This window comes from Echinops telfairi, unplaced genomic scaffold (genome assembly GCF_000313985.2).
Source record: "Echinops telfairi isolate 266 unplaced genomic scaffold, ASM31398v2 ScPeMD7_7421;HRSCAF=8459, whole genome shotgun sequence".
Classification (NCBI taxonomy): domain Eukaryota; kingdom Metazoa; phylum Chordata; class Mammalia; order Afrosoricida; family Tenrecidae; genus Echinops; species Echinops telfairi.
The window spans coordinates 20,617,262-20,631,338 of record NW_022111321.1 but is presented as its reverse complement, the minus strand read 5'-3'; the positions used below and the strand labels follow the sequence as shown (position 1 = coordinate 20,631,338).

The following is a 14,077-nucleotide window of genomic DNA, read 5'->3' as shown; positions in this document are numbered from 1 at the left end:
GGATCTCCAGTGGCCTACTAATGGGCTTTGGATCTCCACTCCGCACTCCCCCCATCATTCACTATGGTAGAAGGTCTAGTATTATGATGAAAAATGACCCAGAAATTTTTGAGAAAGAAAGAGCCGTTATTTAACCAAATATGCACAATCATAGATGTTTTAAAAAACAACAGAATGATAATGAAAAATGTATAGAAGGGATTTTAATTTCCAGTCTTGGGTGGAAGTCTCTTTTGATCAAGGTTGTTGGTCTTCGCCCCTGCCAGTCCCAAACCCTGCCTCCCCACAAAGACTTCTACTGTAAAAAAATGTGAAATACATTTTGTAATATCAAAAACCAAGTGCTCTTCAGGGAAAAATGTGATAAAGATGGATTCATACAGCATTGTGTAAATGAAGTCACAAGACCTGGCACATGTTTATCTTATTAACTATGCTTAGAAACAATCACTTCCTTTCTGTTGTTCTCAACTTTTTAAATTAATAAAATGGAAAATAGCACACATATCTATCTTCAGGGATTATTGTGTCTATCTAATGAGATCATATACCAGGAAGTCTGCTTTAAGTTGTCTTTATGTGAGCATTATTACAGCCTTCTTATCCTGTGGCTGTGGTGTCTGGGCTTATCATTCCCTAGAACGTGGTCTTTTCCCCTTAATCTTATGTAACTTGTTGTTGCTGGGAGAGGACCCAGCAAAGCCTCTGTCCGTTCCGCAGCCCTGTCGTGTCTCCGTTCAGTGACGCTTTCTGAGTTGTGCTTCCATTCTCACCTTCCCTTTCTGAGTTGTTCCTCCCTCGTAGGCAGAAGTTCCTGTCCCTGCAGCTCCCCACCTCATCCCCCAAGTTGCTGTTGTCAATGTGATTCCATATAGATAGTTCCCCCCTACCCAGAAGAGCATAATGCCCAAGGGTGGTTCTGCTTGTTATGGAAGACTTAGGGGATGTTTTGGGTTTGAGGTTTAAAGATGATCTCAGGCAACGTTTCCACAGTTCATTCGCCCTCCATGACTCCAGAAAGTCTAGAGTTCATGAAAATGAGAAATTCTGTCCTGCGTTTCCTCCCTTTAAATCGGTGTTGTTCTATGGAGTCCTTGATCAAGATCTTCAGTGTAATCTGTCCTTCTTGTCTCAGGGCAAAGGGGGCAGTTAGTTGTTCATGGAGGCCATGAACCACACAGTCCGTATCCTGCTCCTCCTCCTCTCTGTTGCTGCAGGTTAATAGAGATACATTATTATGCCCCGATGGCTTCTTGCAAGCCTTTAAAACCCCAGGCACTAGGGACAGAGGTATAGCAGAGGCCAAGTAATGAGGATGTCCCAGGAAACCATGACCCTAAACGTTATTTCCTACCCTAGGTCTGTAAATATAACTACCACACCACTTTTGCCAATTCCATTTTTTATAGATGTACATGTACAACTTTTAAATCATAATAATCAGCTGTGCTGCCCTCAATCAATGCAATTTCTCAATCACCATTAGCTTTCATTCCCCCCTTCCTTCTATCATCTGGAGCTCTGGTGAGGTAGTGGTTACACCTTGGGTTTTGAGCCATATGGTCAGCAGGTGGAAACCACCAGCAGCTCTGTTGGAGAGAGATGAGGCTTTCTACTCCAGGAAACAGTGACAGTCTTGGAAACCCCCAGGGACACCTCTACTCTGTTCTGTGGGGTCGCTATGAGTCCGCGTTGATTCAATGGCAGAGTTTGGCTTGGGTTTGGCCTATCCTCCCATGCCTAGTAACCACGAATAAACTTTGATCTCCATACATTTGCCTTTCCTTTGATATATTATATAAATGCGATAAAATCATCTCCTTCCTTTTGTGATGGGGACTTATTTCTGTCAGCATAATGTCTCCATCTATATTGTCACATGTATCAAGACTTTGAGTCTCAATGATTCAGTTTTCAAAAGCTTTTTATTGCACATTAGGCGAAGGTTTTCAGAGCTGATCCTCAGTTTTACACTCAACGATTTATACCCCTGCTGTTTCATCTCACTCGTTACAATTCTTTCGGGGGAACTCTGTTTCCTCTTTCCCTTCCTCTTTCTTCTCTTCTCCAACCCACCTGGGCTTTTTACTCTGGTAAGTGTTCTAAGTGGTCGATTATTCTCAGGCGGCACACCTCATTAGTGTTGTTGATTTCCATATAGAATTGTTTGTTGTTTGGCTGAAGATTGAGCCACAGTTCGCTTCTAGACCTGAAGGGTTACCAAAGGCCAAAGCTCTCAAGGGTCCCACCGGTCTCCATCTGAGCACCAGGCACCGTCTCCTTCATAATTTCAAGCTTTGTTCCACATCGTTCTCCCACGATCTTTTCACGTGGACCTTTTCAGAGCAGTTGGTTGTGGGAGCCAAGCACCATCTGCTTCTTCTGGTCTCAGGGTCATGGAGACTGACCCAACACTTGGTTGGATGGTCTTACATATTTTCAAATGCACAAACATTTTCTCTTTCCATGAGGTTACGTAGGGCATAATGGTGCCAGATATGTATTATGCGTTTCCTGTACTGTCTTGCTCTGTAGCACAATCCCAATAGCAAAAACTCAATAAGGGAAAGCAAAGGACACCAAGTGTGACGTGGGAGGTTTGGACACTTGCTCTATGCTGTGTGGGAAAGGTTTTGACTCACCCAAGGAACTTGTTAAAATTAGCCATCCCCTGGCCCTAGCCCAGAAATTCTGACAGTAGGCATGAGACAGGGCCCAGATAATGTGACTTTTAATTAATTGTGTATATTGTTATAATTCATAACATAAAATAGTAATAAGAGGAGACAGTACTTGATAATCACAGATTTTCGTTGTGGTGGTGGTTTTGATAATCACAGATTTTGAGTAGGATGTTATAGTAAGCAATTTTTAAAGAACAAATTCTCTATATCTGCCACTTCTCAACATGAGTTGAGGTTGATTTGGTAGGAACCCTGGTGATGGGTGTAGCCCGGGTGTCAGGTTATATGTTGGGCTGCTAACCACAAGGTTGGTAGTTCAAAATCACCAGCTGCTCTGTGGGAGAAAGATGAGGCTTTCTACTCCTGTAAGGAGTAACAGACTTGGAGACCCACAGGGGCAGTTCTACTTTGTCCTACAGCATTGCTATGAGTTGGAATCACCTTGATGGCAGTGAATTTGCTGTTTTTGGTATTTTTAAAAGAAAATTTAAAAAAATTCAATGTAAAATGAAGTTAATAGAATCTTATCATTTGTATATCAAAACCTCAAATTCAAACTCACTGTCCTCGAGTCGATGCCAGCTTGTAACGACTCTGTAGGAGAAGGTAGAACTGCCTCTGGTTATAGGTATTATGAATGACAAGGAAACCCTGGTGACACCAACAGTTAAGTGCTCAGCTGCTAACCGGAAGGTTGGTGGTTTGAACCCAGGTAGCAGTTCTCCGGGAGAAAGACCTAGAGATCTGTTTCTGTAAAGAGTGCAGCCGAGAAAGTCCTGGGGGCAGTTCTACTTTGTCACGTGGGGTGCTGTGACTCCAAAGATATCAGATTGATGGCATACAACAACAACAGCAACAGCATGATTCATGACCATGACATCCTCCTTGTTCACGGCGGGAGGATAGATACAAGGTCTGCTCCTTGACGGCAAGTATTGTTCTTACATGTGAGCCTTGTCTTCCCAACGCACGGTTTGCCTGGAAATTCTGATCAAATTTCATGTTTCAATTGCTCTCTCATCTGGTAGCCAGGTAATCAACTTTACTTTCACTTGAAGCTGTGGTCTGTTTCTAGTTGACTTTGAATTCTTTCCATTCTCTCTGTCCCCCTCCCCTTAATACTGGGTTTGCATTGATAGTTCAACACACCTTCTAGATGATTCTGGGCAGCCTTCTGAGAAACAATATACTAGGATCCAATCATTCGGATTTTTCTGTATTAGCTGAATTCCACTTGTTGAACGGGAAAAGAAGAGGCGGTTTCAAAGAAAGGAAAGCAGAAGGTGTATGATAACAGGTGTCACGAGGTTGTCCACTTGAAACAAGTGCTGGCAGCTTGTTTTTGGAGTAGTGTTGAGCATGGTGTTGACCTTCTCAGTAGGTATGTTGGAAGAGCCAGTAGCTGTGTCTGTTGTGTACTAGCCCCTATGCTAGGTATTGGACATGTTTGCTTCATTTTTTCTTGGGCATGTTTGGGGCATCTAGTTATATCCCAACATATGCCCATCATAGACTGATGTTGGTAGCTAAATGCTATTTCCATTCTAGAATTATTTTTGGAGGTCTGAATGTAATTACGTGTATACTCGAGTATAAGCTGATCCGAAATTTTCAAACTAAAATTTCACAATGTAAAGTTTAGTTTGAAATTTTCAGGTCAGCTTATACTCGAGTATATACGGACTTAACTATTTTAGGCACAGGTCTTTTATAAAGACCTGATTGGAAGAAAAGGTTTTAGACTTGTGCCATTTCTTATTAGGATTTAAAATATCTGATGGTGAGTGTTACAGTTATGATTTTTCTCTGAGTTGTCTCCATGTCTGCTTTAAAATAACCTCTTGCTAATTGTCAGCAAGGCACCTTGGTGGGATAGTGGGTTACCCTTTGGACTGCTAACCATGAGGTTCCTGGTTCGAACCATCAGCCACTCTGCAGGAGAAAGACAAGGCTTTCTACTCCCATAACGATTTACAGTCTCAGAAGCCCATTGGGCTTCCCATTGGCCCATCCTATAGGGCTTCCAAGAGTCAGAATTAACTCAACTGTCATGAGTTTGTGTGCAATTGTCAGCATTATTCCCACTAACAGAGCCAGGGTTAATTCATTGCTGGGAAGAGATGAAAAAGTCAGGCCATCCCATCTTTTCATGGCCCCTTAGCCGGGTGGTCACTTTACAAGATCATGGAATCTGTGCAATGGTAAACTGTAGCTTGACAGGTGTGCCAGAGTGCTAATAATAGTCAGGAGTGCTAATAATAGTCAGAGAGTTTAATGGCTGGAAGGGACCCAGGAGGTGATTTTGACAGACTCACTTCAGGTTGGACCCAGGGCAGAAAGTGACTTGTCCCGGGCCTGTCTCGGGCAGGGCTAGTGGGTGGCTGGGTGATGGCTCTCGGGCTGCTCTGGCTCTCCCAACAAGAGGCACGTTAGTTAGCATTTCCTCACTGTGATTTATGTGGCATGCAGTTATGAGGAAAACCAACTCCATTTCCAAGGGCATCTAATCAATAGTCGACAAACAGAGATAAAGAAACTCTTATCTTATTCCAAAAAGGAGATGAAAAGCCGTGTAAAATGGACAGGCACGAAGAGGCAATAGAAAGGAGTGCTACGTCCGCATTGGCACCACTAAGTGAGAAACAGGAGATGCTAAGCAAGGGAAAGGTGAGCCATCAGGACGCACCATGAGAAACCCAAGTAATTATAGCACCCTCCTGCTGAAGCAGAGCACTGCTAGTGCCAATCTCAGACCCACTGGGGCGGATATCGGGGTGTGGATAAGACCGAGAGGAATAAACTACCCCAGACACTTGACAATGCATTGAACGGGCACTTACATTATATCTCGAATTACTTGTCTGCCTGGATCGTTTTTCTGCCAGTAGATCCTTGACTGTGTGTTTCACTCTCACACCCTGGTACACTCGTTTGCTGTAGTCACCTGGGACTGAACACAGATGAGAAGGAATTGTTAACAATCAGAGTGGCTTGACTACATTAACCTTTGGAGGGACATATTCAAGGGCATTTTGATGGTCTTTGCTCATGAGCGTGATAGGATTCTTGAATTGGAAGTGGTTTTAATTTCAACAGAAACCACTTAGCTCCCATCTCTATGACCTTCAGGTGAAGCAGCCCAGGACCCAGAGAGGCAGCCGGGGTTGTGCTAGCCTTTTACTGGGGACCACGCGGGCCGGTGGTAGAATTCTTGCTTTCCATGCAGATTCCTGGCCAAGGCAACTCAGGCACAGACCACCACCCATCTGCCAGTGGAGACGTGCATCGTGCCCCGGTGCTCTACGGGTTTCAACTTCGATTTCATCCTAAAGTAGACCAGGAAGGACGACCCAGAAGCCGGTCAGTGAAAACCCCTGTGGATGACAGCTGTCTGACCTGAGAACTGCTCATGGACCGGGCAGCCCTTCCTCCCGCTGTTCGTGGAGCTGGCAGCACACCGAGCAAGCACAACCTGAGAATTGCTGGTTCTTTTTCATTTTGTGTCTTACGATCGACTTCATGGTTGCCAATTCTAGTTTTGCTTCCAGAAGAAACAGTGAATGGATCTGTTCTATCTTTGACAGAATGATCTTCAACCCCTTGGGAAGAATGTTTTCTTTTACTCCAGGCTAAGGACCCTTGGTTCCTCCAACCACTGTCCTTGGGGCACCATCCTTAGACTCTACTCACCTGGTGCCTTCTTTCCGGTGTGGTGATTGATCAGCACAGACTCCAGCCAGGCTTACAATGTATGCTTTCATCACGAAGTAAAGGGCTGGTGTAACCTGACAGCATGCTACTCACACGACAAGATGCAAAGGTGAGATTTGCATGATCTGGGTTACAGAGTGAGCGGGTTCCTTCCGTCGTCGTGTTTGCGCTGATGTAAGTGTGCGGGTCACCTGATCTAGTCTCAGAAGACGATGTCGCTGGAAGCGCGCCTGCTTTCTGCTCACTGGTTTCCAAAACCCAGTGACTCAGTGTGAGGAGTTTGCGGCTTTGGGACTAGCATGGATAAGGGAAGAGCCATTCACTCATTCAACACACATTTATTGAGCATTTGCTGCATGTACTTGATGACGATTCTATAGTGCAGGGCAAGTTACAGGTATTGTTTCATTCGACCCATTTTACAGATTAGAAAACTGAGGTCTGGGGCTAAGTTATTTGCCAAAGTTGCAACCAACTGAACCCCTTGTCATTGAGTTGATTCCCACTCTGGCTCATATCGACTCTACAGAATAGAGTAGATTTGGCCCAATGGGTCACCTAAGCTGTACATCTTTATGGAACAAGTCTCGCTTTTCTCTAACGGAGGGGCAGGTTGGTTCAAACTGTGGACCTTGGGATGAGCAGTCCAGCAAGTAACCCACTACTTCCCCAGGGCTCCTAATGGTGCACGGTTTCTAGTAAGCAATGCAATTGGCATCCCGGCTTCTTGTAGCACTCAAAGTCAGAAAAACCATCATTTGATCATGAGGAAATGACAGAGAAATAACTACACATAGATAAGGTGACCAGACGTCCCACTTTTGGCTTGTCCCGATTTTTAACAATTTTTCCTGTGTCCCACGGCGTTTTTAAAAAGTCCCGATTTTTGGAAAGAATGCACGACAAGCTAGGATATGCGGTTTTCGGCTGCCATGTGGCTATTTCGCCAGGATATGAGTTTTACCAATGGTGTCCCACTTTTGTCCCGCTTTACCAATGTTAAAATCTGGTCACCTTACACATAGAGAAATACTTCCTCAAGGTTCTGCAACAGGCTATCCATAGGGATAGTGAGTTCCTTGTCAACGAACTGTTATAGAAACCCTTTAGGGACTGAATGAGTAGTTCAACTCAAATAACCTAAAGTATTTTTGAACTCTGAGATTGTTCTGTAGTAGGCTACATGACCCCAGAGCATTCTAGTGGAGGTTCAGCTGGCACAGAATTAAATGTCTTCTGCGTGGGGCAGAATATATGAATACCTGGATATTTTGTGTATGTGTTTCTCTCTCTCTCACTGCTGTGGAATTGATGCCGACCCATAGTGACCTTATAGGACTAGATAGAGCTGCCCCCATCGCTTTCTAAGATTGTATCTGTTTATAGGAGTGGAAGGCCTTGTCTTTCTCCCGAGGAACAGCTGGTGGTTTCAAACTGCTGGCCTTGCAGTTAGTAGCCCAGCATGTAACCAGTATGCCACCAGGGTTCCAGCATATATTTATACATATGTTAGGCATATAGCCAATAATATTTTCTAATTCAGCTGCATTTACTGATAGTCTAGGATGATATGTATGATTCACGGATGAAATCATTTACAAAAAGAGGGAAGGGAAGAAATCAGAACCAAATCCAGAGGAAAGGTGGTGTGTTGGATAGAAGAGGAGGCTGGCCTAGGAATCAGTGCTCACATGGTCATATACTAGCCACTGATTTGGGAAAATCAGATTCTCTCAGCCCCATTGCTTCATCTGTAAAATGGGTGTAGTAATCTCTCGCTAGCTGACTTCAGAGTGTTGTAAGAAAATAAGTGATGTGCATGAAAATGTTTTTGAAAGCTCCCAGCTTTATACAAAAGACCTGTATGAAAACAAGGGAGAAGAAATAGGAGGGGGCTTCCAAAACTTGGTGGAAAAATATCATCTTTTAATTCTATTTTCCCATGAAATTTTTGAAGCCCCCCTCATATTTCGGTTCCAGGACACTGTATTATGTAGTTCAAAGAAATCCACATTCAACCAGGTTTCAGCTTACGAATGTGTTTGGATTGTTCTTTTGGTCCAATTTTTACAGAATCTGAAATCGACCTACCTCTTTGTTCAAAGACTTGAAACACTCCTTTAGATAATCTCACATTGGAAGCAGAAGTGCTTCACGTTTGCTTCAGAGAAAAGTATGTGTTGCTCTTAGAAGGCACAGGATGCTGCCCAAGGTTAACTGAAGGAGCTCTGGCCGTGTGGTGGGTGAGGCATTGGGCTGTTAACCGAGACATCCCCAGGTGATTCAAATGCAATGCCCGTTCCTTGGGAGGAAGGGGAGGCTGTCTGCTCTGGTGGAGAGTTCCAGTCTCAGAAACTCTGTGTAGGGTCGATATGGGGGCTTCATACTCCTATAAGGAGTCACTGTCTCAGACATCCACAGGGGCAGTTTTTCCTCTCCTGCAGGATCTCCATTAGTTGGAATCCACTCGATGGCAGTGGGTTCATTTCGGGGTGTGGGGGGGGAGGGGCGGGGGAGGGGGTTGGTGCCCATGGGTGATCCCTACATTCATCAATTATTTATTGATTATTTTCTATTTGCCCTGCTTTGTGCCAGAATTGTGAATACAAAGAAACATGCTATCGAGTGGGTGAGAAAATACTTAACAAGATCAACCCCAACGCAAACTCATCATCATAAGTGCAGCGTAACAGCAATGCCCAGGGCAGTCAGAGAAACACAGAGTGGTGCCACGTCCAGGGGAGAAGTCAGGGAAGGCATGGCATTTTAAGGACGAATCAAGAAGCATGTGGCAATGAAAAAATAGACAAGAACATTGCAGGTAGAGAGAAAAGCAGGGGTGGAGGCCTGGGAGCAAGAACAGTAATGGGCGTGGGGGAAAGTTGCTGGAAGTGGCGCTGTAAAAAGCAAGTGAGGGTCAATTGTGACATTCGTGTGTGGGAAGGCATTTGGACTTTAATCTATAGGCAGTGAGCCACTGGAGACTTTCAAGCAGGGGAGTGGCAGGGCTAGATTTGCATTTTAGATAGACTTTTCTGGCAGCTGTGTGGAGGGTGGATTTGAGAATAACAAGGCTGCCGGGGCATCCATCAAGAGGATTCTAGAATAATCCAGGCAAGAAATAATGGGCTTGAGCAGCGAAGGGCAAGAAGCAGTCTGGTTAGACAATGATTTCGATGTGAGCGGTGAAGGAGAGGAAAGATTCAAGGCTGATGCTCAAGTCTCTATCATAAGATTGGTCTGAACGTATATGTTTTAGAACCACATCATGATGGCGACAGTGAAATCGAGAAAAAGGATGAAAATTGCTTGGGGGAGAGTAGGGAGGGTGAAATCACATTCTATCACCTAGAAAGCAATAATACATATTTAGCAAATGAGGATGAACAGACCAGGCTATTCCCAGAGTTGGGATGATGACTATCTTGGGGACACACACCCTTATCAACCAATTTTGACCCACTAGTTAGAAAGCTGTCAACTAAATGGCTACCAATGGAAGTCTTGGGCACGTTCACATTTGAATCACCAGCAGATGAAGAGGAAAGAATTCCACGAAGGAGACAGGAAGGAGCAGTTTGAAGAAAACCAAGGAAACCAGAGGTGTAAGCCAAGACACAGCCCGGGAGGAAGGAATGAAGCTCAAGGAAGGATGACAGAGTATCTATCAGACGCGGCAAGAGGGCCCAGAGAGAAACAGATGGAATAGCATCCCTGGCTTTCATTGAAGAGGCTGGTGTTCATCTTAGCCAAAGCAATTTTGGGATATTCAGGGTGGCTCAAAGTCATATCATCATGGCTGGTGGGGGCAGGAGTGGATTCAGGGAGGAAAGACGATTTCTTGAAGTTTTAGTGAGGAATGGAAACCAGCAAACAAAGCTCACTGCCGTGGGGTCAATGCCAACTCATGGTGACTCTATTGGATGGGGTAGAACTGCCCCCATGCCTTTCTGAGACTGTAACTCTCTACGAGAGTAGAGCGCCTCATGCTGGATAGTAATTAGAGAGACATGCAGGGGGAAGGGGGACGTGTTTGTTTTTAGTGTTTATTTATGTATTCAGGGATGAAAAGGACTTGAAAGTATTTGAACAGGATGAAGGGAGCGACTAAGGGTTTTGGGAAGAGGAAGAAGGTGACTGATGGGACCCGATATTGAAAGGGGATGAAAGAAATTGGTATCAAGGGCACACGTTGACGGTCTCCCTCTGAAACGGGAACGAAGAAGGGGAAGAAAGGTGGCCAGGAGTCAGAGAGCTCTGCTGAGCCTGGAGCAGCCTGACATTGAACAATGAGCCAACAAGGTAGGGTCAGAGCCAGACGAGTCACAGTCAGAACACAGCCCAGTGCTCCTCGCGGTGTGGTCCGGTAGCATCCGTATCAAGTCAGAACTTTTGAGAAATGCAGACTCCCAGGCCTTACTCCCAACTGACTGAATCAGAGGCTCAAGGGTGGAGCCGTGCAGTCAATGGTCTGACAAGCCCTCCAGCTGCCTCCCGTGTTCCCTAAATGTTCTACATAAAAAGCTCGGTGTTTAGAAGGATCCTGCTGTGGGCCAAGTCTCGTGGAGGCAGTCCTGGGAGAACAAGAAAGGGAACTTCTGGTTGATTGATGGTATGCATGAACATGTGACGTCTTTGAGGTGGGAAGGGACAAAAGATGAAGGAGCCCAGGGTGTGTGCTTGGCATTGTCTTTTTTAAAAAAAATTTCTTCTAAAGGGCTTTTTAATGAATGGTTTTGATCTGAATTATCAATTTGTGTTCTATGGGGATCCCAAAAAAGCCTAAGGGAAAGTTTACCACTTCTAAAAAGCTTAGAAAATAACAACCACGTGGGGATTAACTGAGGAATAAAGTTAGTGAGACAGCAAATGAACAGATTAAAACTTCTAAAGTCTGTCATAAAACAATAAATCGTTATGTACCTGTTGGCACGGAATGTGTGTAAGGCTTAGGGCTACCTGCCATGGGGGATGCCAACTGATGTTTAAAAATATTACAGAGAAGCTCCAAAGATTCCATTTTAGGGAGAGAAATAAGACATTCACACGTGAACAAGTAGAGGAAGGAGACATGTGCGTTTGGGGATGTTGATGACCATGTTGTGGGAAGGGCTGAGGCAGGGCTGGACTTGGAAGGAGGTGGGTGGTTTGCAGGGAGAAAGGCCTGCCTTGCAGGTGGCAGGCATGGCATCATCTAAAGGAGAGGTGTCGGGCATTCCTAGAATGGGAAGGGCCTGGCATACTTGGAGTGAATAGATTTAAATGCTATCGATCTGGAGATGGATTTCAAATGGGTGTCTTTAGCCCAGACCTGCCCACGACTATAGATTTGTGCATTCATCTTCCATTAGATGTCTAATAGACATCTCAAATTCCACACAGCCCACCCTGAATTCCATTTCCCCATCCTTACCGATTTCACCGGAAACCCTCATCGAAGGTCAATTCCACCCTTCTCATTGCTGAGGCCCAAAGCTATAACATCACCATAGATACCTCTCTCGGTCCAACACTTGACACCTTATCCTTTAGATATTTCTGAGGGTGCTGCCTACACAACGGAGACTGAATTGGTTGACTTTGCCCCTCCACCACTGCTAATATCCAGGTTCAATCTGCCACCACCTCTCATGTAGGTTACTGCGGTACCTTGTTACTTGGCTCCCTGCGCCTTCCTTCCTCCTTCCCATCCCCACGTCTATTCTCAACAGAGCAGTGCAGTTATCCTTAAAAGAAAAAAAAAATACAATCGTGCCACTTTTCTGTTCAAAATCCTACAATGACCTTTCATTTCATTCAAAGTAAAACTAAAGTCCTTACAATGACCTTACATAACCCTGTTCCCTGATTCTTCTTCGTCTTCTAATTCTCCTCGCTCCCCCAACCCCTTTCCATACTTAATGCATTCCAGCCAGGTTCTGAAATGCACCGAGCCCACTGCTGCTTCAGGACCTTTACACTGACTGCACTGACGGCTTCATCTGCAGTATTCTTCCTCTGTTACCGATGTGGATAAATGTCCTGTGTCCTTCAAGCCCCGGCTCAAACGTGCTTTCTCAATGAAAGCATATTAAAAATGGCAACCTCCCTACAAAACACTCCGGATCTCCCTTGCCCTACTTCGTTTGTCCCTTTTATATAGCACTGGCCACCTTCAAAGAGGCTGCATGGAGCCAAGGATGACTCTCCACTCCCAAAAAAATGTACCATCTCAGAAATCCCAATGAGCAGCTCTACTTTGCCCTACAGGGTTGCTAGGAACTGGAGTGGGCTTGATGGTACAGGGAATACAATTTATGTACTTCTTAAGTTTATTGTCTGCCTGCCTCTTGCTAGAACATCGACGTTGAGGGTAGAAAATGTGGATTGTTTTTGGCTCACGAATACCCTATAGATTTCAGCTACTGGAACAGTGAGTTACACATAGTGGTCTCTCAACCAATATTTACTAGAAACATTTTGCTCCCCCCCCTCCAGTTGAGAATAAAGGAAGTGCTTAAGATTTTGAAAATCAGGCTGTAAAAATCTACACTTTATGCTATGAGGGCTGGAAATGACTATACTATATTTGGGGGAACTGGGTCTTATGATAGAATCACTTTTGGAAGGTTAATCTGAGAGGAGATTGTATAAGGAGTTGAGGATATAGAAGCAGAGAAGATGTAGAAATATAAAACAATTTGAGGTAGTTAGTTTATTGTAGCCAACTTGGCCAATAAACACATGTGGGGATAACTGAAGGGCAGAGAGATAAATGGCTCAGTGAGCCTCGCCTTTCTAGTTCTTGGGTCTCTTGCTTTCTGATGGTCAGACTAGGGTACAGTTGCCTTAGCCAGTTCCCTGCTTCAGCTGGAAAGGTTCACTTCCTGAAAGACATCTCTGAGGAGAAGCCACCTGGACCTACCCCGATGCAGCCCTGGGTGCTGGAGCACCTGTGTGGAGACCCCTGCCAGCCCTGAGATGCTTATACATTCACTGACTCGGCTTTCCCCCTGCAGTCGGCATCATTGCGTCTGTTTTGTGAGAAGGAGGAGGACTTTGTGGATTGGTGTTGGACATATGGGTTAATGTTGGACTTGGCTTGGGCAGCACTGGGTTGGGATGTTTTCTTGATGTGCACTTAATCTTTATATAAAACTCTCTCTTATTCATGAGTTTCTGTGGATTTGTTTCTCTAAAGTACCCAGACTAACACACAGTTAAAGACTAACCCCCGAACATGCAGACTCCAGGAAAGGGCAGGTTTGAAAGATGTGTTCAAAGGGAGATGCACACATAGGGAATATTGTGGCAATGAGGATTCAAGAAGGCCAGGGAGCGGGTTGGGGTTTGTGAGAAAGAATAAGAGTTCCATTCTGAGTACGTAGTGTTGGAGGCTGTGGTGGTGTCTTGGAACAAGGATCTGTCCACAGGGCGGGGTTTGGACTGGGTTTAGAGCTCTTGATCTGGAAGACATCTTGGACGTTACAAAAGCTAAAGTGGTGAAAATAAATGAGAAGATCTATGTAACAGGAGCACAGTAGAAATTCAAGCACCGGGCCTTGGGACATGTCTAGAATTCTGATGCCCAGGAGAAAAGGGAGTGGAGTTGAGGTGGAAAGGTGGGATCAGAAATGCAGGCTTGCAGCCGGGTGACTGTTATGGTTAGATGTCCATGGGCTTATTTTGACACACAGTGACCC

General features: G+C 44.9%; 1 protein-coding gene across 1 annotated transcript in view; it reads right to left on the bottom strand.

Moving 5' to 3' along the window:
* The window catches only part of CUNH11orf53 (chromosome unknown C11orf53 homolog), a gene marked incomplete at its 5' end in the record, with an annotated part of 38,118 nt that extends 32,480 nt beyond the window's left edge, over positions 1–5,638 (bottom strand). The window contains one exon of the mRNA XM_013006261.2: positions 5,525–5,638. Coding sequence (XP_012861715.2) covers positions 5,525–5,638 — 114 coding nt within the window. The remainder of the gene's footprint in view (positions 1–5,524) is intronic.
* Between the last annotated feature and the right edge of the window lie 8,439 nt (positions 5,639–14,077).